The sequence below is a fragment of the Miscanthus floridulus genome, chromosome 14 (assembly GCF_019320115.1).
Source record: "Miscanthus floridulus cultivar M001 chromosome 14, ASM1932011v1, whole genome shotgun sequence".
Lineage (NCBI taxonomy): Eukaryota > Viridiplantae > Streptophyta > Magnoliopsida > Poales > Poaceae > Miscanthus > Miscanthus floridulus.
Window position 1 is genome coordinate 13,492,265 of NC_089593.1, and position 24,632 is coordinate 13,516,896.

The following is a 24,632-nucleotide window of genomic DNA, read 5'->3' on the forward strand; positions in this document are numbered from 1 at the left end:
GCGGCCCTAGCCGAGGACTGCAACTGCATCTCCTATCCCGCCTCCTTCCCCAACTCCGGCCAGCCGCCAGCCACTGGTCGGTCTCCCCCGTAGGCCGTAATGGCCGACCAACTCCGGCTGCCGACGTGAGCGGGGCCCGATGGCGTATTGCGTGTGCGCGCGCGCGAACGCCTTCTTGCTTTCCCCCTTTTGATCCGACGGATGGCTTTCGAGATGCCTGCAGCCGGCAACCGGTAATTTGGACTTGTTTTTACTGCATAATTCGGCAACTTTCTAGATTTTCCATATGCACGCATGTGCTTTGTTTCTGCTAGTTTCCGTCTATCGATTATTCTTTTTCATCACAGACGCAAGCTTTCATTATAGAGGGTTTTTACGTGTGTGCCATTAAAAAAGTTTGAAATTACACAGGCCATTAAAAAAGTTGGCCGCACACACATGCTACCGTTCTGAATTTCTTTACTCTCCAAGCCATTCCGTCCGCTTTTGAAATTACCATTTTACCCTACGGTGGGGTCCGTTTGTCAGCCACGCGCTCGGGCAAGGTGCAGGCGTGCCTCCCACGCCACCGCGGCCAAGAAGAAGGAGATGGCGGGGAGCTGTAGCGGCGGCATGAGCCCCGACAGCGACGTCGAGGGCCCCAGCGTGCAGGGAGGCGGCCTCGTCCCCAACGGCGACGGCGAGAGCCAGGAGGCGGCGCGCGTGGAGCTGCCACAGCCGGTCCTCGCCGTGGATCTGACGCAGCGCGCGTGGAGGTGGCGCGAGGACGTCCGCCCCGGCCGCCGCGGGGGCGCTGAAAGGTCCCTGTTTGGTTTTGGTAATTGAGTGACAACCTAGGTAGACTAATTGTGTTTATGTGAGATATACAGGTGATTAGTCCACAGGTATATGTGTGTGAGCAACATATGCCATGAAGGTGAAATTGGCTTGGAGATGTTGCAAAGCTCACACATGTGATGATGAAGGAGCTTAAATGCACATGAGACATGACATTGAGTCATGTGATCAAGGTGGAGAAGATCAAGACAAGACTTGGCTTGATGGACCGGTTGTAAGCGTGAAGGGCAAGTCGAAGGCTTTGGAGTGATGGACCACGTGGCGGTAAAGCTTGAGCAAGACTTGGCGCCGATGGACGATGGCAACGGTGAAGAGCAAGTAAAGTCAAGATCGATGAACCAATATGATCACGTGATGATATGAAGTGGATCATATCATTGTTGATCGTGTTGGTACATATGTTGCATCGATATTGGAGGAGATGGAATGGAATGCGCAAGGCAAAGGTATAACCTAGGGTATTTCATTTCACCGGTCATAGGTGTGTAGAGAAGTTTATGACCGGGTTTAGGATAGATGGTCGTACTATCAAGAGGGGCAAACTTGTTTGCATATCGGTCATCTAGTGCCACTTGAGTGATCTAACTTTGCATCGTCACTAGGATCGAGTGTGAAAGGACCTAGGATGCCGCCTAGAGAGGGGTGAATAGGCATTTCTGAAAAATCAACATCTTTAAAAACGGAAACGATTAGTAATAGGAGTTTCCAAAATGGAAACTCCAAACCAAAGTAATACCACCCCTCACAAGTTAGCCACAAAGTATATAAAAGATACTAGATAAACCTAGGGAGCCAAACAGCGGCAACCAAAGAGTTGAATCAAAATGCACTAGTTAGTTAATGTCGGAAGTCCCGACAGTTTGGGTCAGAACTTCCGACGTGTCAGAAGTCCCGACGTTTGGGTCAGAACTTCCGACGTGTCAGAAGTCCCGACAGTTTGGGTCAGAACTTCCAACGCAAACTGTCAGCACTTCCGACCCCTACGGGAAATGAACTACAAGTGCTAAAATGAACTTTGTGATGCCGATGACTTACAAACCCACTTCCTAGTGGTAAGGTAAGGTGTTGGGTCACTCTCTTGATGTTGATAAGCTACCACTCCGTAGATCGAGGCCCAAACCCTAAGAAATAGCTAGAGAGAGGAAGATAACCAAATACATGTAAATCGAGCAAATCACAACAACAACAAGCACGCGGGAGACAAGAATTTATCCCGAGGTTCGGCAGCCCCACAAAGGAGCTCCTACGTCCTCGTTGTTGAGGTGACCACTTTGGTCGGAGTCTCTTCCACCTCCTTGCCTCACTCAAGGATACCACAAAGGTCACTTGAGTTACTTCACTAGAAAACAAGGGTAATACAAACTTCCCAAGGCTCTTCCACAAGATAGAAGCTCTTGGGCGATGTCTAGCCGGCTAGGGGAAAATCCCCAAGAGTAACAAATGCAAATCAAACCGGCTTGACGAAGAAATCAAGTGCTCAAGCTTGCTCAAAGTGTTTTTCTCACTCAATCCACTCTCCAATCACTCAAACCCTTTAGGAATTGAAGTTGGAGACAAAGGAGAGAAGAGTGGCGAGCCTAGAATGCTTGGGGGCTGTTTGGACCGAGTGTTCGTTGCAATGAAATGAGTGGACATCGGTTAGAATGGAGGAGACGGGTATATATACTCCAAGGCAAAATCTAACCGTTCAGATCTACGTCGGGAGTTCCGACGCAGATCTCGGGACTTCCGACGTATGAAGAAAACACTGTTCATACGAGGTCAAAGTCCACCCGAGACAGCCAACGTTGGAACTTCCGACGAACGTCGGGACTTCTGACGGTTGGAACTTCCGACGAATGTCGGGACTTCCGACGTGCACAGTCAACAGGACAGTAGAACCATCGATGCCGGGACTCCCGGCTTGGGTCGGGACTTCCGACTGTCGGGAGTTTCGACTCACGTCGGGACTTCCGACATCCACAGTCACCGCGCAGGTTGTGGCTGGGAGTCAGCACTTCCGGCAAGAGTCATGACTTCCAACTGTCGGGAGTTCCGGCTTACGTTGGGACTTCCGACACCGACAGTCACAGAAAATTATTCTTTGTGCTCGTGAAGTGCTAGAGTGTCTCTCTTTTGATTTAATTATTATGCTTGAGCACTCTATCTTCCTCAAACCACCTAAACTTGCATCCCTCTTAATAGTACGGCATACCTATTAACTCAAGATCAAAAGAAAAACGAAATTAAACCTTTTGAGTTGATCTTCTTTAAATTGATGCCGTGTCTTTCAATCTTCATCAAGTGAGGGTGCCAACATGTCAATATTGATCTTGTCACTTGAGCATAGCCATCTTGAGCATGTGACTTGATTCCATTCATCAAATATGAATAACTCCAAATGCATCAAGTCACTTTAATCAACTTGTCCAATATAGATTTGATCCTTCACATCAATATGACCATCTTAGCTTGATTAGTACCTCAACTAAATGCAAGTACTTTCTTCTTCACCCTAGCTAGGTTCTTCAGCCGCCAAGCCATCGCTTGCCCTTCACCCTTGCTTAGTACCTCGAAGCCTTTCCTTGCTATCTTCACCATCTCAAGCCATTAAGTCACATCTTGTGTTGAATCATCCATTCATATGTATTGTTATCTTTTTTATTTCAATTTAGCAAGCTTCAAATATGAGACCATTCCATATGCAATCCCTCATGTCTCATTAACTAATACTCACGAGCTTGCTTTTCACATAGTACATGGAAATCCAACCATAAACAAGTATTTGTATGAATTCCATTTGCATTGTTGTCTTGTGCTTGAACTAGATTGTTTATACAACAACACATCATGTTGGCTTTCATTAAGTACCTGTGAGATAACCTATTACCTGTCCACACTTAGCAAACGGGTTAGTTCTTTAATCACGTTGTCATTCAATCATCCAAAACCCACTAAAGGGCTAGATGCACTTTCAATCTCCCCCTTTTTGGTGATTGATGACAACTTGATTAAAGCTTACAAAATGATATAAACATTTAAACTTTTGGGTTCAATGATTTATGAGAGGCTCCCCCTTAATATGTGCTTATGATTAGAATTCATAAAATGACCTCAAATGTCAATTGCACATACTAAAACATATAGGAGACTCCCCCTAAATCATTGCATCCGTGGGGTGCATGTGTGTGTGACAAAGTTAAACCATGATGCATATGACAAGATATATCACACAAGAATAAATATAAAGGCATCACATCAAATATTTTCATTCTAGCATGCATAGTCCTTATGAAAATAAATATAACACATGTAATTCACACATAGCACTCATTACATATTTTCTCAAGTCTAGAAACCACCGATATATAAAAAAGATCATGTCTCAAGAGATACATAGATAAAGCATAAGTGAGTCTCATCTCTCACATGATACAATCTATCTCAAATCCAAGATACATCAATGAAGCTCAAAAACAAGAAACAACAGCCTACAGTACATATCTTCAGGTACAAAGATAAGCAAATGAAACTATCCTGAAGCTTTAATCAGTCTCTCTCCCCCTTTGTCATCTATCACCACAAAGGTCCAACAATGACATACTAAGGACAAAGGGGCTACAAGCTGTCACACAAAGCACAAAGGGTGCTTAAGGTTCAAACTTTGTACTAATCTCTCCCTTTGTATTAAACTCTCCCCCTTTGTCATCTTAAAGAGGCTGTACTTGTCACTTGTTTGCAATTCAAAATAGATCAAGTACATTGGTTTACTAGCTCATGAACAAACTCATACACTAACCACTAGATTATATAATCATTCAAGCAATAGTGGTATTCTATGAGTCTAAAAATTTTCATTTGTAATGCATGATCCTATAAGCATGTACTATATGCACTAACCGCATATTAGTAAGGGATGAAAAATGATCATGCATAATACAATGATACCTTTGCTATATTGAAGAGGAAGATAGTCATATAGATTTCAATTCATTTCTCCAATAGCACCATGAAGTCCAATTATAAACTTGGTGAAGACCAATAGATACCAATTCTTTGAATTCCTATTCTTCACCCATATGAATTGAGAATCACTAATGATCAAGTGCACTCTTCTTGTTGTGGTTGGCTTGCTTCTTCTTTGATCATTGCTTGCTTGAGAGAACTAAAAGATGCACCACTTGTAATACCACTTGAAATTTCATGATATCACTTAAAATTTTATGACTTGTTCTCTTTTGGGTGTTGCTTGCTTTCTAGACTAATCTCTTGATTTTCTTCAACCAAGTACCTCAAATGTCCCTTTAGATTACCACTTTGATTTTAGCCATCCAAGCCTAGGGCGAAGTGACCTCTCTTCAAAGAACTATCCTTGATACTTACTTGAAATAACTTAAAAGAAAATCACTTGATCCACTTGAAAGATTTTGTTTGATTGATCCATATTATTGGACTTAATTTGATGAATAACTTTGAATCCTTCTTTAAGTCCTTTTCTTTCTACTTGTTTAAGTCCTTTTGTTTCTATCAAAAGATCTCCAATTATCACTAGAACTTAAACTTCATCTTCATCTTGATCTTGGTCTTGATCTCTAGCTTGAGTACCAAATGTGTACCAGATACACTCTTCAAACAAATTGTCTTGTACTCATCATTTGTCATGCTTCTATCTCAAACCAAAACCAAAACATAGGTACCTCAATCACTTATAGATATGATTCTAATTTGAGGACCTTTGAATCTAAGTGACTTTTGATCAATCCAATAATTGTCACTTTCCTGGCAGATTCTGTACTCTTCAAAGAATAAATCATATCTCCCAAAGTACATATCCAAAAACCACAAAATTTGATGAAGATGTGACACACTAAGCCTTCTAGTAGCTATAAAAATTTTAGCTTCTTTTGACTTCTATATTGCTACCAGATTTCATATCTTTCCACACTGCTACATGCTGAAAACTGCTGCACTATAGCTGACAAGATCTACTCCAAATCCGAAGTATCACTTATCCAAATCTCATGAAATTTGCACAGCAACTAATACCATAAGTGTAGAGCATGAAGACCAAATTTCAAGCCAATACAAATAGATTTGGTTGCTCAAACATGTCAATGATCACTGCTAGCTCAGATTTTCAATATTGGACAGATTTCAATACTTGAGCTATTTTTCTCCAAATTGAACCAAACTTGAATCAACTTGTTTGAATACTCTCACAAGACATATGTCCATTCAAACCACTTACTAGAAGAAATCTTATGAACATATCCAATCAAACCAACTTCAAACTTGATTACTTAAGCATTTAATCCATTCAAACATCTCATAGCAAGCAACATATGCATATATATCCAATTCAATTAACTCATATGCACCCAAATAAACTTTGATCAACAAGAGATATATCTTAATAGCTTATGATCATCTTTGCAAGCTTCAACTCCACTTATTTGTAGGACTTCAAATATATCAATAAATTCCCACAACTTGAATATGACACTTGTATGTTGATAGCATATGGACTTTACTCAATTTTGACTTGGCATTGAGATAGAATTGCACTAGGTTTCAATACTTGACTCAACATAAGATGAACACTAATAATTCCATTGAATCAAGTCTTCAATGCCATGGTACCTACAAACAATCATCCACTTTTTGATGGTACTCAAACTAGTTTGGGTCCTCTCATGTTAGACGTAACATACTTAGGCATAGCCTTAGTATGAATAGCGGAATTTTCTTTTTGCAATACTAACCAATAAGGTACAATAACAAACCTTCCTAGGCATAATATTTGCATCAATTGAAATAGGCTTAGGATTCTCACTTAGGGGACATGTATTAGCCAAGAATTGATTTTCTCTTTTTTGAATATTTGGCAAATTTATGATTTTCAAAACTCGAGAGAGATTTTAAAGGGACATAGAGATTTTTATGGACTTGAGAGAACCATGTCACATGTGATTAGGCAAATAATCAACCAAGGGTAGCAATAATCACAATATGACATGACTAGGTCACAAAGACCCAAAAACCACATGATTTTCAAAAACCACACCACCTACACATGCTAGTTAGGGATTTTGAAAAACATCTATCCTATATCACACTAATGCACACACTAGCATATAAAGGGCCTTAGATGCACTTACAATGCATGTATGTAAATACATACCTTTGCCTTGAGCCCACAATATCACCACTGAGATAATACATGGCATGACAACATCATGTTGACCTCACTTGTCAAATAATCATACCATATATGAAATCAATTTTCATCCAAAGGACTACAAATAATACTAGATAAATTTGTTAGTCCACAGTATCACCACTGAGATAATACATGGCATTACAACATCATGTTGACCTTACTTGTCAAATAATCATACCATATATGAAATCAATTTTCATCTAAAGGACTATAAGTAATGCTAGATAAATTTGTTAGTCCACAATGGTGCAAAATAGAAACTGAGCTCCCCCTAAATAAGTACCACAAGTAATTTGAATGACTTTCAACAAGCACTTTATTCTTTTAAGAATTTGGGAGTCAATTTTCTATTTTGACCCACACAAAGTAATTTGCCATATTTAAATTTCGTTGAGACATACTCACAACCCACTTAGGTTTGATAGATCACAAGCTTCTGAGCAAATTAAGGATATATGAAATCATATGGATCAAACCTCAATTGCATCCCAATTAGTGCTCTGGTTCCTGCCATACCAGACACGTCCGGTAGACATACCGGACACGTCCGGCATGTGAAGAACATAAACACTTTTCCTTTCTGCCCTGGCCATACCGGACATGGCTAGTAGGCGCAGGATAGAAACAATTGAAGCGCTGCTTGTGATTCTTCGTTTTAGCTCTAGTACTTCTTGTATGCCTGCATCTGAACAAATGCATTGCTCTACTAGAGAGCCATTAAAAGCATCACATGGCAAATATGATAATGATTAAATAAAACTAATTAGTCACTTCCAATTCTTTCACAGATATGCTTATTTGTGAGCCATTGAGCACTAAACACAAAGTGGCTATCCTATAAGGTCTTTAGGTACTTGTTACCAATGGTAGAGATGAAGTAAACGATATGGTTATTGATTTATCATCGGGTCAACCATATATGAGATTATGATAAGAATTGATTGATAGATTGAGTGAATATTTTTAATTTACTTGCTCAACCACCCTGAAGCTTTCATCTCACCACCAAGTACCTACATTATCAACCTAAGCACATTTTGGTACCCAACTCTTGTTGGGTCCTTTTGGGTTAGTCAACAAGTGCTTAGGCACCCAAATGGCCTTAGTACTAGTTTGTGGTGAACACATCACCTTGCTAGTGCTAACTCCTTTTGTGGTCTTCCTAAGCATATTATCATAAACAAATGTGTTCGGCTTAGGAATGTTACCATTTGGGCAATCATAGCTTAGATGCCCCTTTCTTTTACAAGCATAGCATATGCGACCTTTGTTTGCTTTATGTTTGTTTTGCTTGTATGGACATCTATCAACCTTGTGGCCAATCTCATTGCATTCATAGCATCTTCTTGTTGCAACTTGGGCTACCTTTCTTGACTCTTGATATATTGGGCATTTCTTGGTAGGATGCCCCAATTTCTTGCTCATGAGACAAGCGCTTTGTCCATCACTCTTTACTTGCTTGGCCTCCTTGATTGAAGCCTTTTGAGTGGCGGCTTCAACCTTGTCGGCCCAATTCTTATGTGGACACGTAGCCCACTCATGTCCATACAATCCACAACCATAGCACATACTTTTTCCATGTTTCTTGCTCTTGGTTGTGTTGGCCTTGCTTGAAATGTGATTCCTTTGTTGGGTTTTGAAGGAAGCAAGGTTTGAACCCTTCTCAAGCTTCTTCACCATGTTATCACGGTTATCTTGAGAAGGTTGTGCTTTCTCCTTACCCTTCAATCGAATCACATCTTTCTTTAATCTTTTCACCTCTTCTTTGAGCTCTATGTTTTCTATAAATTTTTGCTCAATATAAGATTGGCTTGCTTGAGAAGCACACTCATTAGCACAAGAAATATTCAATTGAGATTGTGTACAAGTGAGTGTGTGAGTAGGAGATTGAGATGATTTTACCGTTGTAATCACAACCTCATGAGCCACCTCAAGCATGATGTTTGATTCTACTAATTCTTCATGAGAGCACTTGAGATGAACATAGTTTGCTTGTAGCACATTATATTTGCTTGAGAGTTCATCTAATTTTGCCTTGAGCTCAAAGTTTTCCTTCTCTAGTTGTGAAACACTAGAAGAGGAGTTAGTAACTAAAGCATGCTCAATTGATAATTTTTCATACCTCTCATTTATGGCCTTTAGCTCTTGCAATTTGGAGATGAGAAACTTTTCTTGATTTTGAAGTGATTGCTCTTGTTTCTCATTCTCTTCCTCTAGCTCATCATTCTTCTCAACTAGCTTCATGAGAATGAGCTTGTCTTTGTTGCTTAGATGATCAAGAGTGTAGCTATCTTCAATTTCAATATCACTCTCTTCTTGATCATCTACTCGTGCTATCTCCTTGGCTTGATCTTTGTTGCTAGCCTTCTTCTTGCTTTTCTTGGCCATGAGACACAAGTGATGAGTATCATGAGATACTGAGGTTGACTCATCACTTAGCCGCCACCGAGCTTGAGCCTCATCATCACAGACTGCCTGCTATTCGACTGCCTCAGCCATACCGGACACGTTTGGTAGGGATACCGAACACGTCCGGTATGTGCTTGTAGACAGCGCAGTCACCTCGGCTTGCACCTCTTGCTCTGGCTCGACGCTCTTGAGGTCTTGTGAGGCTTCTTCACCACATGAAGACATAATGGACATATTTTCAATTGACTCGACCTCAAGTGCATCATCGCATTTGGATTTTCCATATACCTCAACGAGTTTGGTCCAAATGAGATGAGCACTCTCAGGAGGTGGTTGTCCATTGAATATTGCCTCATCTTGAACCTCTACACTCAATGTACTCAAAATGATATTAATAGCTTGAGCATTGAGTTGCACGCATATTTCTTCCTCTTTTGATAAATTCTTATAGTTGCTCCAATCAACTATAGGAAGAGGTATGCTTGCAAACACAATATGCTCAACAAGAGGACTAATATCTCTAAAAGCATTGAGTACATGAATTGACCAAGATAGAAAGTTTGAACCATTATTTTGGAGAAGCATCGGCTCCAACTCGATAGGCGTCGACATCCTTTTCTCACGGCGGTGAAGCTTTAGGTGAGAACCTCGCTCTGATACCAATTGAAAGGATCTAGGATGCCGCCTAGAGGGGGGTGAATAGGCGTTTCTGAAAAATCAACACCTTTAAAAGCGGAAACGATTAGTAATAGGAGTTTCCAAAATGGAAACTCCAAACCAAAGTAATACCACCCCTCACAAGTTAGCCACAAAGTATATAAAAGATACTAGATAAACCTAGGGAGCCAAACAGCGGCAACCAAAGAGTTGAATCAAAATGCACTAGTCAGTTAATGTCGGAAGTCCCGACAGTTTGGGTCAGAACTTCCGATGTGTCAGAAGTCTCGACGTTTGGGTCAGAACTTCCGACGTGTCAGAAGTCCTGACAGTTTGGGTCAGAACTTCCAACGCAAACTGTCAGCACTTCCGACCCCTATGGGAAATGAACTACAAGTGCTAAAATGAACTTTGTGATGCCGATGACTTACAAACCCACTTCCTAGTGGTAAGGTAAGGTGTTGGGTCACTCTCTTGATGTTGATAAGCTACCACTCCGTAGATCGAGGCCCAAACCCTAAGAAATAGCTAGAGAGAGAAAGATAACCAAATACATGTAAATTCGAGCAAATCACAACAACAACAAGCACGCGGGAGACAAGAATTTATCCCGAGGTTCGGCAGCCCCACAAAGGAGCTCCTACGTCCTCGTTGTTGAGGTGACCACTTTGGTCGGAGTCTCTTCCACCTCCTTGCCTCACTCAAGGATACCACAAAGGTCACTTGAGTTACTTCACTAGAAAACAAGGGTAATACAAACTTCCCAAGGCTCTTCCACAAGATGGAAGCTCTTGAGCGACGTCTAGCCGGCTAGGGGAAAATCCCCAAGAGTAACAAATGCAAATCAAACCGGCTTGACGAAGAAATCAAGTGCTCAAGCTTGCTCAAAGTGTTTTTCACACTCAATCCACTCTCCAATCACTCAAACCCTTTAGGAATTGAAGTTGGAGGCAAAGGAGAGAAGAGTGGCGAGCCTAGAATGCTTGGGGGCTGTTTTGGCCGAGTGTTCATTGCAATGAAATGAGTGGACAACGGTTAGAATGGAGGAGACGGGTATATATACTCGAAGGCAAAATCTAACCATTCAGATCTACATCGGGAGTTCCGACGCAGATCTCAGGACTTTCGACGTATGAAGAAAACACTGTTCATGCGAGGTCAAAGTCCACCCGAGACAGCCAACGTTGGAACTTCCGATGAACGTCGGGACTTCCAACGGTCGGAACTTCCGATGAACGTCGGGACTTCCGACGTGCACAGTCAACAGGACAGTAGAACCATCGATGCCGGGACTCCCGGCTTGGGTTGGGACTTGCGACTGTCGGGAGTTCCGACTCACGTCGGGACTTCCGACATCCACAGTCACCGCGCAAGTTGTGACTGGGAGTCAACACTTCCGACAAGAGTCATGACTTCCGATTGTCGGGAGTTCCGGCTTACGTCGGGACTTCCGACACCGACAGTCACAGAAAATTATTCTTTGTGATCGTGAAGTGCTATAGTGTCTCTCTTTTGATTTAATTATTATGCTTGAGCACTCTATCTTCCTCAGACCACCTAAACTTGCATCCCTCTTAATAGTACGGCATACCTATTAACTCAAGATCAAAAGAAAAACGAAATTAAACCTTTTGAGTTGATCTTCTTTAAATTGATGCCGTGTCTTTCAATCTTCATCAAGTGAGGGTGCCAACATGTCAATATTGATCTTGTCACTTGAGCATAGACATCTTGAGCACGTGACTTGATTCCATTCATCAAATATGAATAACTCCAAATGCATCAAGTCACTTTAATCAACTTGTCCAATATAGATTTGATCCTTCACATCAATATGACCATCTTAGCTTGATTAGTACCTCAACTAAATGCAAGTACTTTCTTCTTCACCCTAGCTAGGTTCTTCGGCCGCCAAGCCATCGCTTGCCCTTCACCCTTGCTTAGTACCTCGAAGCCTTTCCTTGCTATCTTCACCATCTCAAGCCATTAAGTCACATCTTATGTTGAATCATCCATTCATATGTATTGTTATCTTTTTTATTTCAATTTAGCAAGCTTCAAATATGAGACCATTCCATATGCAATCCCTCATGTCTCATTAACTAATACTCACGAGCTTGCTTTTCACATAGTACATGGAAATCCAACCATAAACAAGCATTTGCATGAATTCCATTTGTATTGTTGTCTTATGCTTGAACTAGATTGTTTATACAACAACACATCATGTTGGCTTTCATTAAGTACCTGTGAGATAACCTATTACCTGTCCACACTTAGCAAACGGGTTAGTTCTTTAATCATGTTGTCATTCAATCATCCAAAACCCACTAAAGGGCTAGATGCACTTTCAGAGTGGCGTGGCAAGTTGAGTGACTAACATCCTTTGGGAAATTATTGTGAAAAGCTAACACACATACACATGGTGGTGTACACTTTGTGATGTTGGCACATTTACAAAGGTGGTGGTGTTTGCAGGGGTGAGATGGGTTTGGGTCCCTCTCGATTCGGCGCTTTCGGGAAAATGGAATGCCTATTTTCTATTGCGCCGGATGCAAATTCTTGTGGTTGGCACATTAGAGCAGGGGTGAAGAAGTTAGAAGTGAAAACGAGTTGATCGCAAAGATGCTGGCGTCGGTCAACTGACCGGACGCTGGATCTAAAAGCACCGGACGCTGGCAGGGTGCGTCCGGTCAGGCTGACGTATGGTGACGCAGAAGCTAGCGTGTGACCGGATGCTGGGCTGCGTCCGATCACATGCGACCGGATGCATCCGGTCGAAGAAATACGCCTCGGGTACCTTACTGGAAACAACCGGACGCTGGGGTCCAGCGTCCGGTCAGTTGAAGCTGCTGCGTCCGGTCAGGTCAAGTGACCGTTGGAATCGGGACACGTGGCCGTCTGCGGGCGACCGGACGCTGAGGTCCTGAAAGGTCCTAATGGCTAGAGGGGGGTGAATAGCCTAATAAAATTTCTACAACAACACTTAACAAAGTGGTTAGACAATTATAAGGTGAAGCGAGTGTTGCGCTAGCCTACTTAAAATGCAAGCCACCTACCACAATTCTAGTTTAGATAGTGTCTATTCACACAATAGCAAAGACACTATTCTATGTTAGTGTGCTCTCAAAGACTAACTAAAGAGCCACACCAACCAAGCAAGCAAGCTCTCACAACTAGCTACACTAAAGAGCTTGTCAACTAGTTTGCGGTAAAGTAAAGAGAGTGATTAGGATAGTTATACCGCCGTGTAGATGAAGTACCAATCAATCACAAAGATGAATAACAATGGAGACCAATCACCTCGGAATCAAAGGATGAACACAATGATTTTTACCGAGGTTCACTTGCTTGCCGACAAGCTAGTCCTCGTTGTGGCGATTCACTCATTTGGAGGTTCACGCGCTAATTGGCTTCACACGCCAAACCCTCAATAGGGTGTCGCACAACCAACACAAGATGAGGATCACACAAGCCACGAGCAATTCACTAAAGTACCTTTTGGCTCTCCGCCGGGGACAAGGTCAAGAACCCCTCACAATCACCACGATCGGAGCCGGAGACAATCACCACCTCCGCTCGACGATCCTCGCTGCTCCAAGCCATCTAGGTGGCGACAACCACCAAGAGTAACAAGCGAAATTTGCAGCGAAACACGATCACTAAGTGCCTCTAGATGCAATCACTCAAGCAATGCACTTGGATCACTCCCAATCTCACTATGATGATGAATCAATGATGTAGATGAGTGGGAGTTCTTTGGCTAGGCTCACAAGGTTGCTATGTCAATGAAAATGTGTAAGAGATAGCCCTTGAGCCGGCCATGGGGCTATAAATAGAGCCCCCATCAAATAGAGCCGTTATACCCCTTCACTGGGCAAAACGCGCTCTGACCGGACGCTCCGGTCATACTGACCGGACGCTGGCCCTCAGCGTCCGGTCGCCCAATGGACGCCACGCATCACCAGCTTCAAATGCTGTTCGTCAGATTTCAACGGCTACGAAGTTGACCGGATGCTCTGGTCAAAACTGACCAGACGCTGAAGCCCCAGCGTCCGGTCGTTTCCAGTAAGCTCCCTGAGGCATGTTTTTTCGACCGGACGCGTCCGGTCCACCTTGACCGGACGCAAACCAGCGTCCGGTGCTTAACCCTACCCACTGTGCCATCTGACAGCTCGACCGGACGCAGCCTTTCAGCGTCCGGTCGCTGAGTGACCCAGCGTCCGGTCAGTAGACCGACGCCAGCATCATTTCAACCAACTCCATTTCAACTCTAACTTCTTCACCCTTGCTCAAATGTGCCAAACACCAAGAATTTTGCATCCGGCGCAATAGAAAATAGGGACCCAAACCCATCTCAACCCTGTAAACACCTTGTGCACATGTGTTAGCATATTTTCACAAACATTATTAAGGGTGTTAGCACTCCACTAGATCCTAAATACATATGCAATGAGTTAGAGCATCTAGTGCCACTTTGATAACCGCATTCCGATATGAGTTTCACTCCTCTTAATAGTACGGCTATCAAACCTAAATGTGATCACACTCTCTAAGTGTCTTGATCACCAAAACAAAATAGCTCCTACAAGTTATACCTTTGCTTTGAGCTTTTTGTTTTTCTCTTTCTTCTCTTCAAGTGTAAGCCCTTGATCATCTCCATGCTATCACCATTGTCATGTTATGATCTTCATTTGCTTCTCTACTTGAAGTGTGCTACCTATCTCATGATCACTTGATGAACTAGGTTAGCACTTAGGGTTTCATCAATTCATCAAAACCAAACTAGAGCTTTCAGGTCCAGCGTCCGGTCAACACGACCGGAGCGTTCGGTCGGCCCGATTTTTGCCCAGTGAAAGGGTAACGGCTAGTTTAGCCCTTGGGGCTATAAATAGAAGTGGCCTTCGGCCATGGCTGGTAGCTGAGCACCTTGGGGGACTTTGTGTCCATGCTTGAGAGTGCTTAGGAGCCCTCCATCTCACACATACTTGATAGCGATCATCCGATTATGTGAGTGAGCGATTCTAGTGCGATTGCATCGTGAGGTTGCATCGAGTGGCACTAGGTGATCGAGTTGCAAGCTGGTGGTGCTTGTTACTCTTGGAGGTTGCCACCTCCTAGACGGCTTGGTGGTGGTCTCCGTCGAAGCCCGCAAGAAGCTTGTGCGGCGCTCCGAAGAAGCGCTTGTGAGGGGCATTGTGCTCGCCCCGCGGGAGCCGCGAAGAGCAACTCTAGTAAAGCGTGTCATTGAGCTACCCTCACTCAAGGGGTAGGTTCTTGCGGCGCCCGACGTGCGGGCTTAGCGGGTGATGCTAATTAGCCGCCGAACCACCAAGTGAGCGGTCGACACAACAGAGACTAGCGTGTTGGCAAACACGTGAACCTCGGGAGAAAAATCATCGTGTCAACCTTGTTCTTCCCGTTGGTTTGCATCTCCATTACACAAGCTTGCAATTACTTTTATACATATTAAGCTTGTGTAGTTGCTCTTGTAATTAGATAGCTTGTGTAGCTTGCTAATTACCTTCTTGCTTGTGTAGCATAGAAGTAGCTCCCTTGCGTGGCTAATTTGGTTTTAGTAACCTTGTTAGTCACATTGCTTAGTTTGTGTAGCTAAGTATTTGCGCTCACTAATTAGGCATTGGTTGCCTTGTTATTGAGCATTGCTAGTGAGCTTTGTTAGCTTTGTGCTTTTGCTTACTAGCATGTGTAGGAGCTCTCTTGTTGCTTAAAATACTAGTGGCATAGGTTTATGTAACCTTGCTCCTAGAATTGTTTAGGAGAGCTCTAACTAGCCCGGCACCTTTGTTGCATAATTGTTATCTTTGCAAGGTGCTAGTGAACATATATAGTGGGGTATAGTCTTGGCTAGACCGATAGTTTTAATTCCGCATTTGTATCGGTTAGCCGACGCGATTAAGTTTTAGAAAAGACTATTCACCCCCCTCTAGTCCGCCATCTCAACCCTTCAGGCGCCCGGGCGAGCTCGGCCCCGACCGCCTGAGCTCGCCGACCTGGAACTTGGCCACCACCTAGTCCGCTAGCGTCACGTCCTGCCGCTCCCTGCCCACGTCCACGGGCCTCAGCCCCGTGACGAGCTCCAGCACCACGACGCCGAAGCTGTACATGTCGCTCTTCTCCGTGAGCTAGAACGAGCGGTGGTAGTCCGGGTCCAGGTAGCCCGGAGTCCCCTACGGCGCGGTGCAGCACACGAGCTCGCGGGCGCCCCCCGTGGCGCAGGCGTCCGGCGGCGTGAGGAGGCGGGAGAGGCCGAAGTCGCCGAGGCGTGCCCTCATGTCGGCCTCCACGAAGATGTTGGACGAGGTGACGTCGCGGTGCACGACGGCGGCCTTGACGCCGAAGTGGAGGTACTCGAGCGCCGACGCGATCTGGGCGGCCATCACGAGGCGGGTCCGCCAGGGGAGCGGCGGGGGCGGCGGCGCGGCGCCACCAGTGCCGCCGACGCGGCGGTGGAGGTGTAGCGAGAGCGTGCCGTTGAGGACTTGGTGATGGTGGCGGAGGTGGAGGGGAACGACGGTGACAGGGACGGCGGGACGTGGAGGCGCTTGACGGCGGCGGGGCGGCCGGCGGGCGGGAGGTACGTGAGGAACACCGTCCTGAAGCCGCCGTCGCCGAGCTTGCGCGCCGTGTCGAAGCCCGTGGTGGCGGCGCGCAGCTGCTCGTAGGTGAAGGACGGACGATGGTGGTGGAGCCTGTGCCGGCGGAGGAACGCGGCGGCGCGGGACGCCGCCGAGGAGGAACCCCCCGCTGCCGGCGGCTCCCGCGGAGCGAGAAGCGTCGTCAGCGAGATGCGCGAGAAGAGTTTGAGAGAGAGAGAGAGAGAGGATACGGATGAGAGAGGTATTATGGACGTTTTGACTGACCTGAACCACTTGTCAGGACTCCCAGACGGTGAAAAACGAACGGAATGTGGATGGAATGGCTTGGAGAGCAAAGAAGTTCAGAACGGTGGCATATGTGTGCGGTGTTCAGAACTTTTTTAATGGTCTGTGTGTAATTATAAACTTTTTTAATGGCACATATATAAAAGCCTCTTCATTATATAAAAGTGCCACTCATCTCTAGTTGCAGGTGTTCATGTTGTTGAGTCCTAATCTAGTACGGTGGCCTGTACATCTACCCAAAACCGTTTCATTCGAATTAGCACGTTTCTTGATCTTCGCTTAAACTTATCTGGTTTGATTTTATGCTAACAATCCATCCCCATCCATCTCTCTTTTTCTCACCGACAACACCCAAGTCATTCCAGCACTACACTATTGCTGCCACAAGTCTACAAATATAATATTGTTGGACTGCTGCAGCAGCCTGCAGGATACATTAGATTATTACTAGTACCTAATCATAATTAAGCTGCTTCTCTAGATGCTGCTGCTCCTTGTATAAACTAATTAACTAGGAATCATCAACGAATTCAACGTCTGATCTGGTGACAGCGAAATTGTCTTCCCATCAAACACTACTTGACTCCTTCCTACACATGGGGGTGGTGGTATATATTATCAATCAAAGTAATATTATTCGAGAGCGGCGTTCACCGCCTTTGAGCACAAATTCTTTTTCCTTACGCGGAATCAGGCGCAAGATACCGTTTGCTAAGAAAGAAGGGTTAAATTCAGTGTGCGCAGTTAGAATTAGAACCCGCGGTATTACATTACATGACATCCAATTGTGATGTTTCCGGCGCTAATATATGGTACCAGACTACCAGGGGGGAGGAATGGTATAATATATTCCTTGGCTTTATTTTTTGTTATTTTAGCTTTAACGTGCTGTCAAAAAGATCAGAAAAGAAAGATTAGCTACGCAGATCCATCAGCTGTCAAAAGATAGCACTGTTCAATTTCAGTCCCAGGCTACTCTCCATTGATCTTAGCTTCCAGGAACCATCCCACCGCCCCAAGTATATATTACAAAAAATCGTTTACATAAGCAGCGAGATTCTTCGCAAACAGTGCAACATTGCACATGGGAGCACCTTGTACCAGCATCAATTTGCAGATATAGTGGATCAACTAGGTTGTTGATCGTCTTTGTTTTATGTCCCCCATTAATCTCTAATTATCCAATCAAGGGATGCTCAGTCCTTCGAGAGCATCCCCCCTTTGTTTATGACCCTTCTAGCAGCCAGGAGGTTGTAGACCAGGGTCGTGTTTGGGTGAGGGCTGGTGCTTTGCTTTGGGGCAGCTAACACATCAGTAGTCTCAGGTTAGGCTGTTCAGTCTTTGCAAAGGGCGCGAATTTAACAAAAAACTAACCCGAGCCATGGAACTGGCTTTGTATTGGGACTGTTCTATCTTTTAATACAATGATGTGCAGCTCTCTCGCGTTTTCGAGAAAAAAACAGTCAGCTATAAAGGCCAATTTTGCCATTCAACCTTCATGGATTACCCATTCCTGAACATTACTTATGTAAACAGTTGGTCGCCGCAATTTAGATGCAAAGGGTAATTTAACAACTTCTGAACCTGAAGGTTTAGTGTAGAGTAGAGAATTATATTCCAAGAGTTCTCTGTTCTCCCAGTTTCCAAATATATGCCACTTTCTGATGAAACCATGCATATTCCCGACTTAGCCTCCACTGTGTAACCCCCCAAGTGGGGTAGGAGCCGGGTGTTTCCTGTTTTTCTGTGCGTCGGTGGGGCTAGCCGGACTTTCGGACTTTTCTGTACATAAAACCTCTTTACTTCCTTAATTGAGAGGCAGAGCTCCTGCCAGGTTTTTGAAAAAAAAATGAAACCATGCATATTCGGGGAACATTCATTTTTTTAAGGGAGTGTCGTCCAATCTTTTGAACAGGCCGTATTTTTCGTTTTCTGAAGAAGGAAGTATTCGGGGTTCAGAATTCGCCCATTTGTACCTCCCCTCAGTCTTGATTGAGACTAGGTATGTACTACTGCATTACATATATAAATTTTTACAACAGTTTGGTATTAATACAAGAGACCCTCTTCTTTATAGCATAAGAGAAGAAAGGAAATAAAGTGTAGTTGGGTGAGCTGTTTCTCTGTGTATTATATATTGGATGTGTTTGTAGCAAATAAACTAGGCTTGACAGTTTGAACCTGGTGACAAGAAAGTCCACTTGGTCGGTTGATTCGGCAAAAAATAATCCGCGAGATGATGCGGCTACTTCTATAGCCACTATCTCAACAACAACAACAACAACAACAACAACAACAACAACAACAACAATAACAACAACAACAACAACAAAACCTTAAAGTCCCAAACAAGTTGGGGTAGACTAGAGTTGAAACCCAGCAGAAGCAATCAAGGTTCAGGCACGTGAATAGCTGTCTTCCAAGCACTCCTATCTAAGGCTAAGTCTTTAGGTATATTCCATCATTTCAAGTCTCATTTTATTGCCTCTACCCAAGTCAACTTCGGTCTTCCTCTGCCTCTCTTCACGTTACTATCCTGGCTTAGGATTCCACTACGCACCGGTGCCTCTAGAGGTCTCCGTTGGACATCTCCAAACCATCTCAACCGGTGTTAAACAAGTTTTTCTTCAATGGTGCTACCCCTAATCTATCACGTATATCATCGTTCCAAACTCGATCTCTTCTTGTATGACCGCAAATCCAACGCAATATACGTATTTCCGCGACACTTATCTATTGAACATGTCGTCTTTTCGTAGGCTAACATTCTACACCATACAACATAGCAGGTCTAATCGTCGTCCTATAAAATTTGCCTTTTAGCTTCTATGGTACCCTTTTGTCACATAGGACACCAAATGCTTGCCGCCACTTCATCCACCCTGCTTTGATTCTATGGCTAACATCTTCATCAATATCCCCGTCTCTCTGTAGCATTAACCCTAAATATCGAAAGGTGTTCTTCCTAGGCACTACTTGACTTTCCAAACTAATATCTTTCTCTAGTGGTAACATTTCTTATAGCCACTATCTCAACGACTACAATATTAGCATCGTGTAATTTTTTTTAGAGGAAAGGGTAGCCCTCTACTGGTTAAAATGTATTAACTAATAGAAGAAATATTATGAAAGTACAAAGTGTTTATATTTATATTAATTTGTGCTGATCGACAACGTGATATCACATTTAGTGCATGAAGTTAAACTGCTAGATGATGAAATAATAAAAAATAGAGAAAATTTTCATGTTTCATAAGATATCATTTTTTTTAATTACATAAAAAACATAGGCACACTAAGCAGGAGTTCGCACATTAGTATATCAATAGTTTTGTTTCCAATGTCATGTTCAAGCAGAGTTATTCGCGCACAAAAAGGAAGTGACAATAATAAACTCATTATAGGTAATTATAATAAAAAGGGAAACCCATAAACAGGTGATAATTATAAACTAATTACAAGTTACACTAAAAGGAAAGCCCTACTGAAAAGTGAATATCGCTCACTGCTCCGCTAGCAGTGTTGTTGTTTAGGATTTGTGTATTTAAGTTTTGGAAGAGCATAGAAGCACCTCGCAACTAGCCAAGTGATTTATCATTATTCAAAGTTGGAAAGAAATATGTAAAGCATGTCATTTTCAACATATCCTAGAGCATTTGTTTTCTTTCCATAAGGTCATTAGCAATTTAGCATGATAACTAATACTACTTAATCAGGAGATGCTGACAGGGTTAATTATCTATGCTTCTCCCTTGCCTCTTGGGACTGGTGAAAATGTGTTCAAAGGGATGTACTATTATAAGTTCTTTATTTCCTCCCTATGCTAGCCTGTGCCGGTGGGGATCGACCCACCAAACCCAAGATTTTGTTATAAAGTTGTGCCTCCTTTTCATTTAACAAGTAATATAAGACCAAGATGAGAGTCTTGAGAAATGTAAAGAAATGCAGAGTCAGGGCTTTGAGCTAGCTGTCCTCCTGCACATGGGTTTGTGTTGATAATGGCATTTAGTTAGTTACATGTGGCGGGCTCTTCTCCGCTACTGCGTGCTTACAGATACTAATATTATTCCTGAAACTATTTGACTGACATCTAGAGATAAAAAAAAGGGAATATGTAGAAACTCTTATTTCTTATAGGACATTTCTCATGATATTTTCTCAATGTGCTTGCGCAACTTTGTTTCTCTCAGCCTGATTAGTCTTCAGTTTTTTCTATCCAATATTGCTTTGCATCGACGACGAAACAAAGTGTGACATATGCTCTTGGATACTCCCTGTTCGCTGATGCTGAAATTTGACTTATGCTGAAATGTTGTGAGAGGAAAACCCTGTTTCATGGCTGAAAAGTAGTTCTGAATAAGCTCAAGCGAACAGCTTTCAAAAATTCAATAAACAGGACGTCTTTTTTCTTGCCACTGAGAACAAAATGAAGGAAAGGATGAAAAAAAAAACTGTAGTGCCGCTAAGTGGAATTCCAGCCAGACATAGGCTGTGACGCGTGCTAACGTTGAAGAATGCTCCTACACTGTCGTTGTTTAATGCTATAAATAAAGGTGGTCAGCTCTTCCAAGTCCCAGGCACTAGCTGCCTAGCTCCGTTCTGCCAAGAAACGCCTCCTGCTCTCCTCCCTCCTCCATCATCCTCGCCATGGCTCTTGAGTCTGTTCCTACCTATCTCAGTGATTTGGGATCCCACCAGGCTGCCAGAGCCCAGCAGCAAAGAATCAGGTACGCTTCATCGTAGGTTCGTTCCTAAATTCTGCTGCGAAATTTGTTCGGCTTCATCTGTTTCATTCTAATGCCTTCTCTTCAATTTCTGTTCTGTAAAAAAAACTCACCAGGAAAGATGAACGCGTCTGGACCTCAGACACATATACACCCTACGACGATGGGCACCAGTGGAGGAAGTACGGCGAGAAGAAGCTCTCCAACTCCAACTTCCCAAGGTTTTTAGTCCCTCTTGGGTTCTTCATCCCCTTGCCAATAGAGTTTTATTCTCCAAATAAGTTTGTTGTTTCAGTTCATGCATGCATCCCCTTTGTGTGCAAAAACCTCTCTTTACTACTACGAATCGTCAATTTAGTTATTACTATATCTGTAATGTAATGAGTTTGTAGGACCTGTTACTGGGTGAACTGCGTACTGAGGGTGGTTACCTCTAATCTTTGGAATTAATTCAGGAACAAGCTTTGCATGCCTTGTTTTACTGGAAGAATTCCTAGTTTTTAATACCTTTAATTTGTTCTATAATGGCTTCTAGTAGTATAATAAGTAAAGATGAACTATACATGCTTTTCCTATCTCTAACGCTGTAATTTTCTTCTTAAATGAAGCGTGTTATGGTGGTTTTGTAGGCACAAATCTTGACCATTCCACTGTTTTTGTTTACCTCTGATGGAGGATATATCAAATTGTGTGTTTGTCTACTAGTCACTTCTAAGACGACAAGAAATCCTTTTCTTGTCATTACGGTTTTGCATAATCCTCTATCTGCCACTGTTAGTGGCATAGGTGGTCCCCATATGCCATTGAGACATTGGTGACAAATAAAGAACTGCAAAATTTGACAATGGCAAATAAGGAATTTCCCTTTTTTGTTACCATATATAGGCCATAGCCTTGATTGATTGAAAGAAACAAATTGTTTTATGTAACGATTACTGGACTAGGAAAATAACCTTCACAGTATAGCAATCGTTCTTAATTATTGACAACTCAACTAGACAAATAAAAACCTGTAAAGTGTTACTTCCCATATGAATATAGTAATATACGATCCACATGCCACCTTTATTACCTGCCATTTGCAACTTGTTCAAATAATCAAATCTTATACTTCACTAGCAACTAAAAGTTCCATCATTTGCTTAGTGCCCTTGTGTTCTCTAACTCAATTTTCAACTATTACTAGTGTGAATGCCGACAGTCTCTGCTACCCTTTCTTTTAATTTTCCTGGAGAGTGATTGGAATGCGGTCTCTTCTTAGCCCATTAAGAGCATGTTGACAGATCAGAACTTTTGTTTATTTTCCTAAAAGGCGGTGGAGGTAGAAGATGTCTCAAAGGTGTTTATCAATGCTGTTCCACCTAATTTATGTGGACTAAGTGTTAATAGAGGGGGAAAGGACATGACTGATATCATTAGTGGAAGACCTGGAGGCACTTATTATCACAAAACCAAGAAATGAAAAGTGGGTATAGACTGTTTTGGTTAGTAAGGAGTAAGTTATCCTATTGAGCACTAAGCAGTCGGTAAAAGTATTTAGATTGGCCTCAGCAATTTTGGCCAATAATTCACCTCTTTCCCTTCCAAGTGAGATTTCAGTACATGTCATCCTGTTTTCAGGTTCTATTACAGATGCACCTACAAGAACGACATGAAGTGCCCGGCTACAAAGCAAGTCCAACAGAAGGACACAAGTGATCCACCATTGTTCTCTGTCACTTACTTCAACCATCACACCTGCAGAAGCAGCATCTCAAATCCCATAGAAAGCAAGAGAGACACTGCTGCGCAATCGGCCTCAAGTAAAGCAGTGTCGATCTGCTTCAGCCCGCATTATTCTTTCAGAGATGAGCCACAGTCAGCAGTAGCACATTCTTTCAGAGGCAACCAACAGCCAGCTGAGAGAAGCGCCTATGCAACAAGCTGGTTTCAGTGGACCGCCGCATCGTCTCCGTCTCCTACCAGTAACGACAGTCCGGTTAAGATGGAGGTTGACACATTCTCAGGAGCAAGCGCTTCGGCCAGCTCCAGCAGCATGGGTTCTCTGCCGAGGACGAGGACGTTGGTGCCGATCGGTCAGTCGAGATGCATCGAGTACTTCCATTTCTTGTGATGAGAAGAAGGTGGCCGCTTGTAACACTGCTGTGCCGTCCCGGGCATGAACCACAGGGACCCAACCTACAGGTCCCCATAGAGATGTTCCTGCCCTGTTGCTTACTTATTTACTGTCAGATTGAAGCCACATTTTGGTGCTTGAATATGATGTGAAGAATGGCATTGGCATTGGAGTTTCTTTTATCTGGTAGACTGAGGCCACAGTTTCGTGATTGAATATGACGTGAGGAATGGCATTGGAGTTTCTTTTATCTAGCACCATTTGTTTGTTTAGGGATGATAGTAGTATGTATGGAATTCCTGACAGAAGGTTTGCCTGGTCATTCTGCTAGCTCTACTACTGAAATACTAGCCAAATTTGAACATAATACTAGCGTGGGAGCCCACGCTTCGCGTGGGAAGGAGGGCGGAAAAAAAAGGGGAAAAAAGACGCAGTGGTGTGCACTGTTTTACAATGGGCGCATACTGTTCTGTATCGGCCTTGTAATGTTCTTTGGGCACTGTTCATCACGGTCCGGTACTGTTTATTGTGGATCCAGTACTGCTGATCTACAGTATATATGAGTCTTGTCTCCGGATGAACAGAGTGAAATGCGCACATTTAAAGTTTTATATATACTAGCGTGAGCCCCCACGCTGCGCGTGGGTAGGAGGGCGGGAAAAAAAAGACATAATGGGTTTGAACTGTTCAATAATGGGCGCATACTGTTCCTTAGCGGGGTTGAACTGTTTCTTATCAGGCGATACTGTTCTTTATCGGGCGAGGTACTGTTCATTGCGGACCCT

At 43.3% G+C, this 24,632-nt stretch overlaps 1 protein-coding gene and 1 pseudogene across 1 annotated transcript; one reads left to right on the top strand and one right to left on the bottom strand.

Moving 5' to 3' along the window:
* Positions 1-45: 45 nt before the first annotated feature.
* Positions 46-24,357, top strand: LOC136505245 (probable WRKY transcription factor 38). The gene is made up of 5 exons (XM_066500393.1): positions 46-233; positions 18,923-19,009; positions 21,687-21,734; positions 21,848-21,952; positions 23,352-24,357. Exons 1-5 carry the CDS (start codon positions 202-204, stop codon positions 23,842-23,844), a joined length of 765 nt encoding a protein of 254 aa, XP_066356490.1. The 5' UTR covers positions 46-201; the 3' UTR covers positions 23,845-24,357.
* Positions 16,063-17,334, bottom strand: LOC136505577 (LEAF RUST 10 DISEASE-RESISTANCE LOCUS RECEPTOR-LIKE PROTEIN KINASE-like 1.5; annotated as a pseudogene).
* Positions 24,358-24,632: the final 275 nt, after the last annotated feature.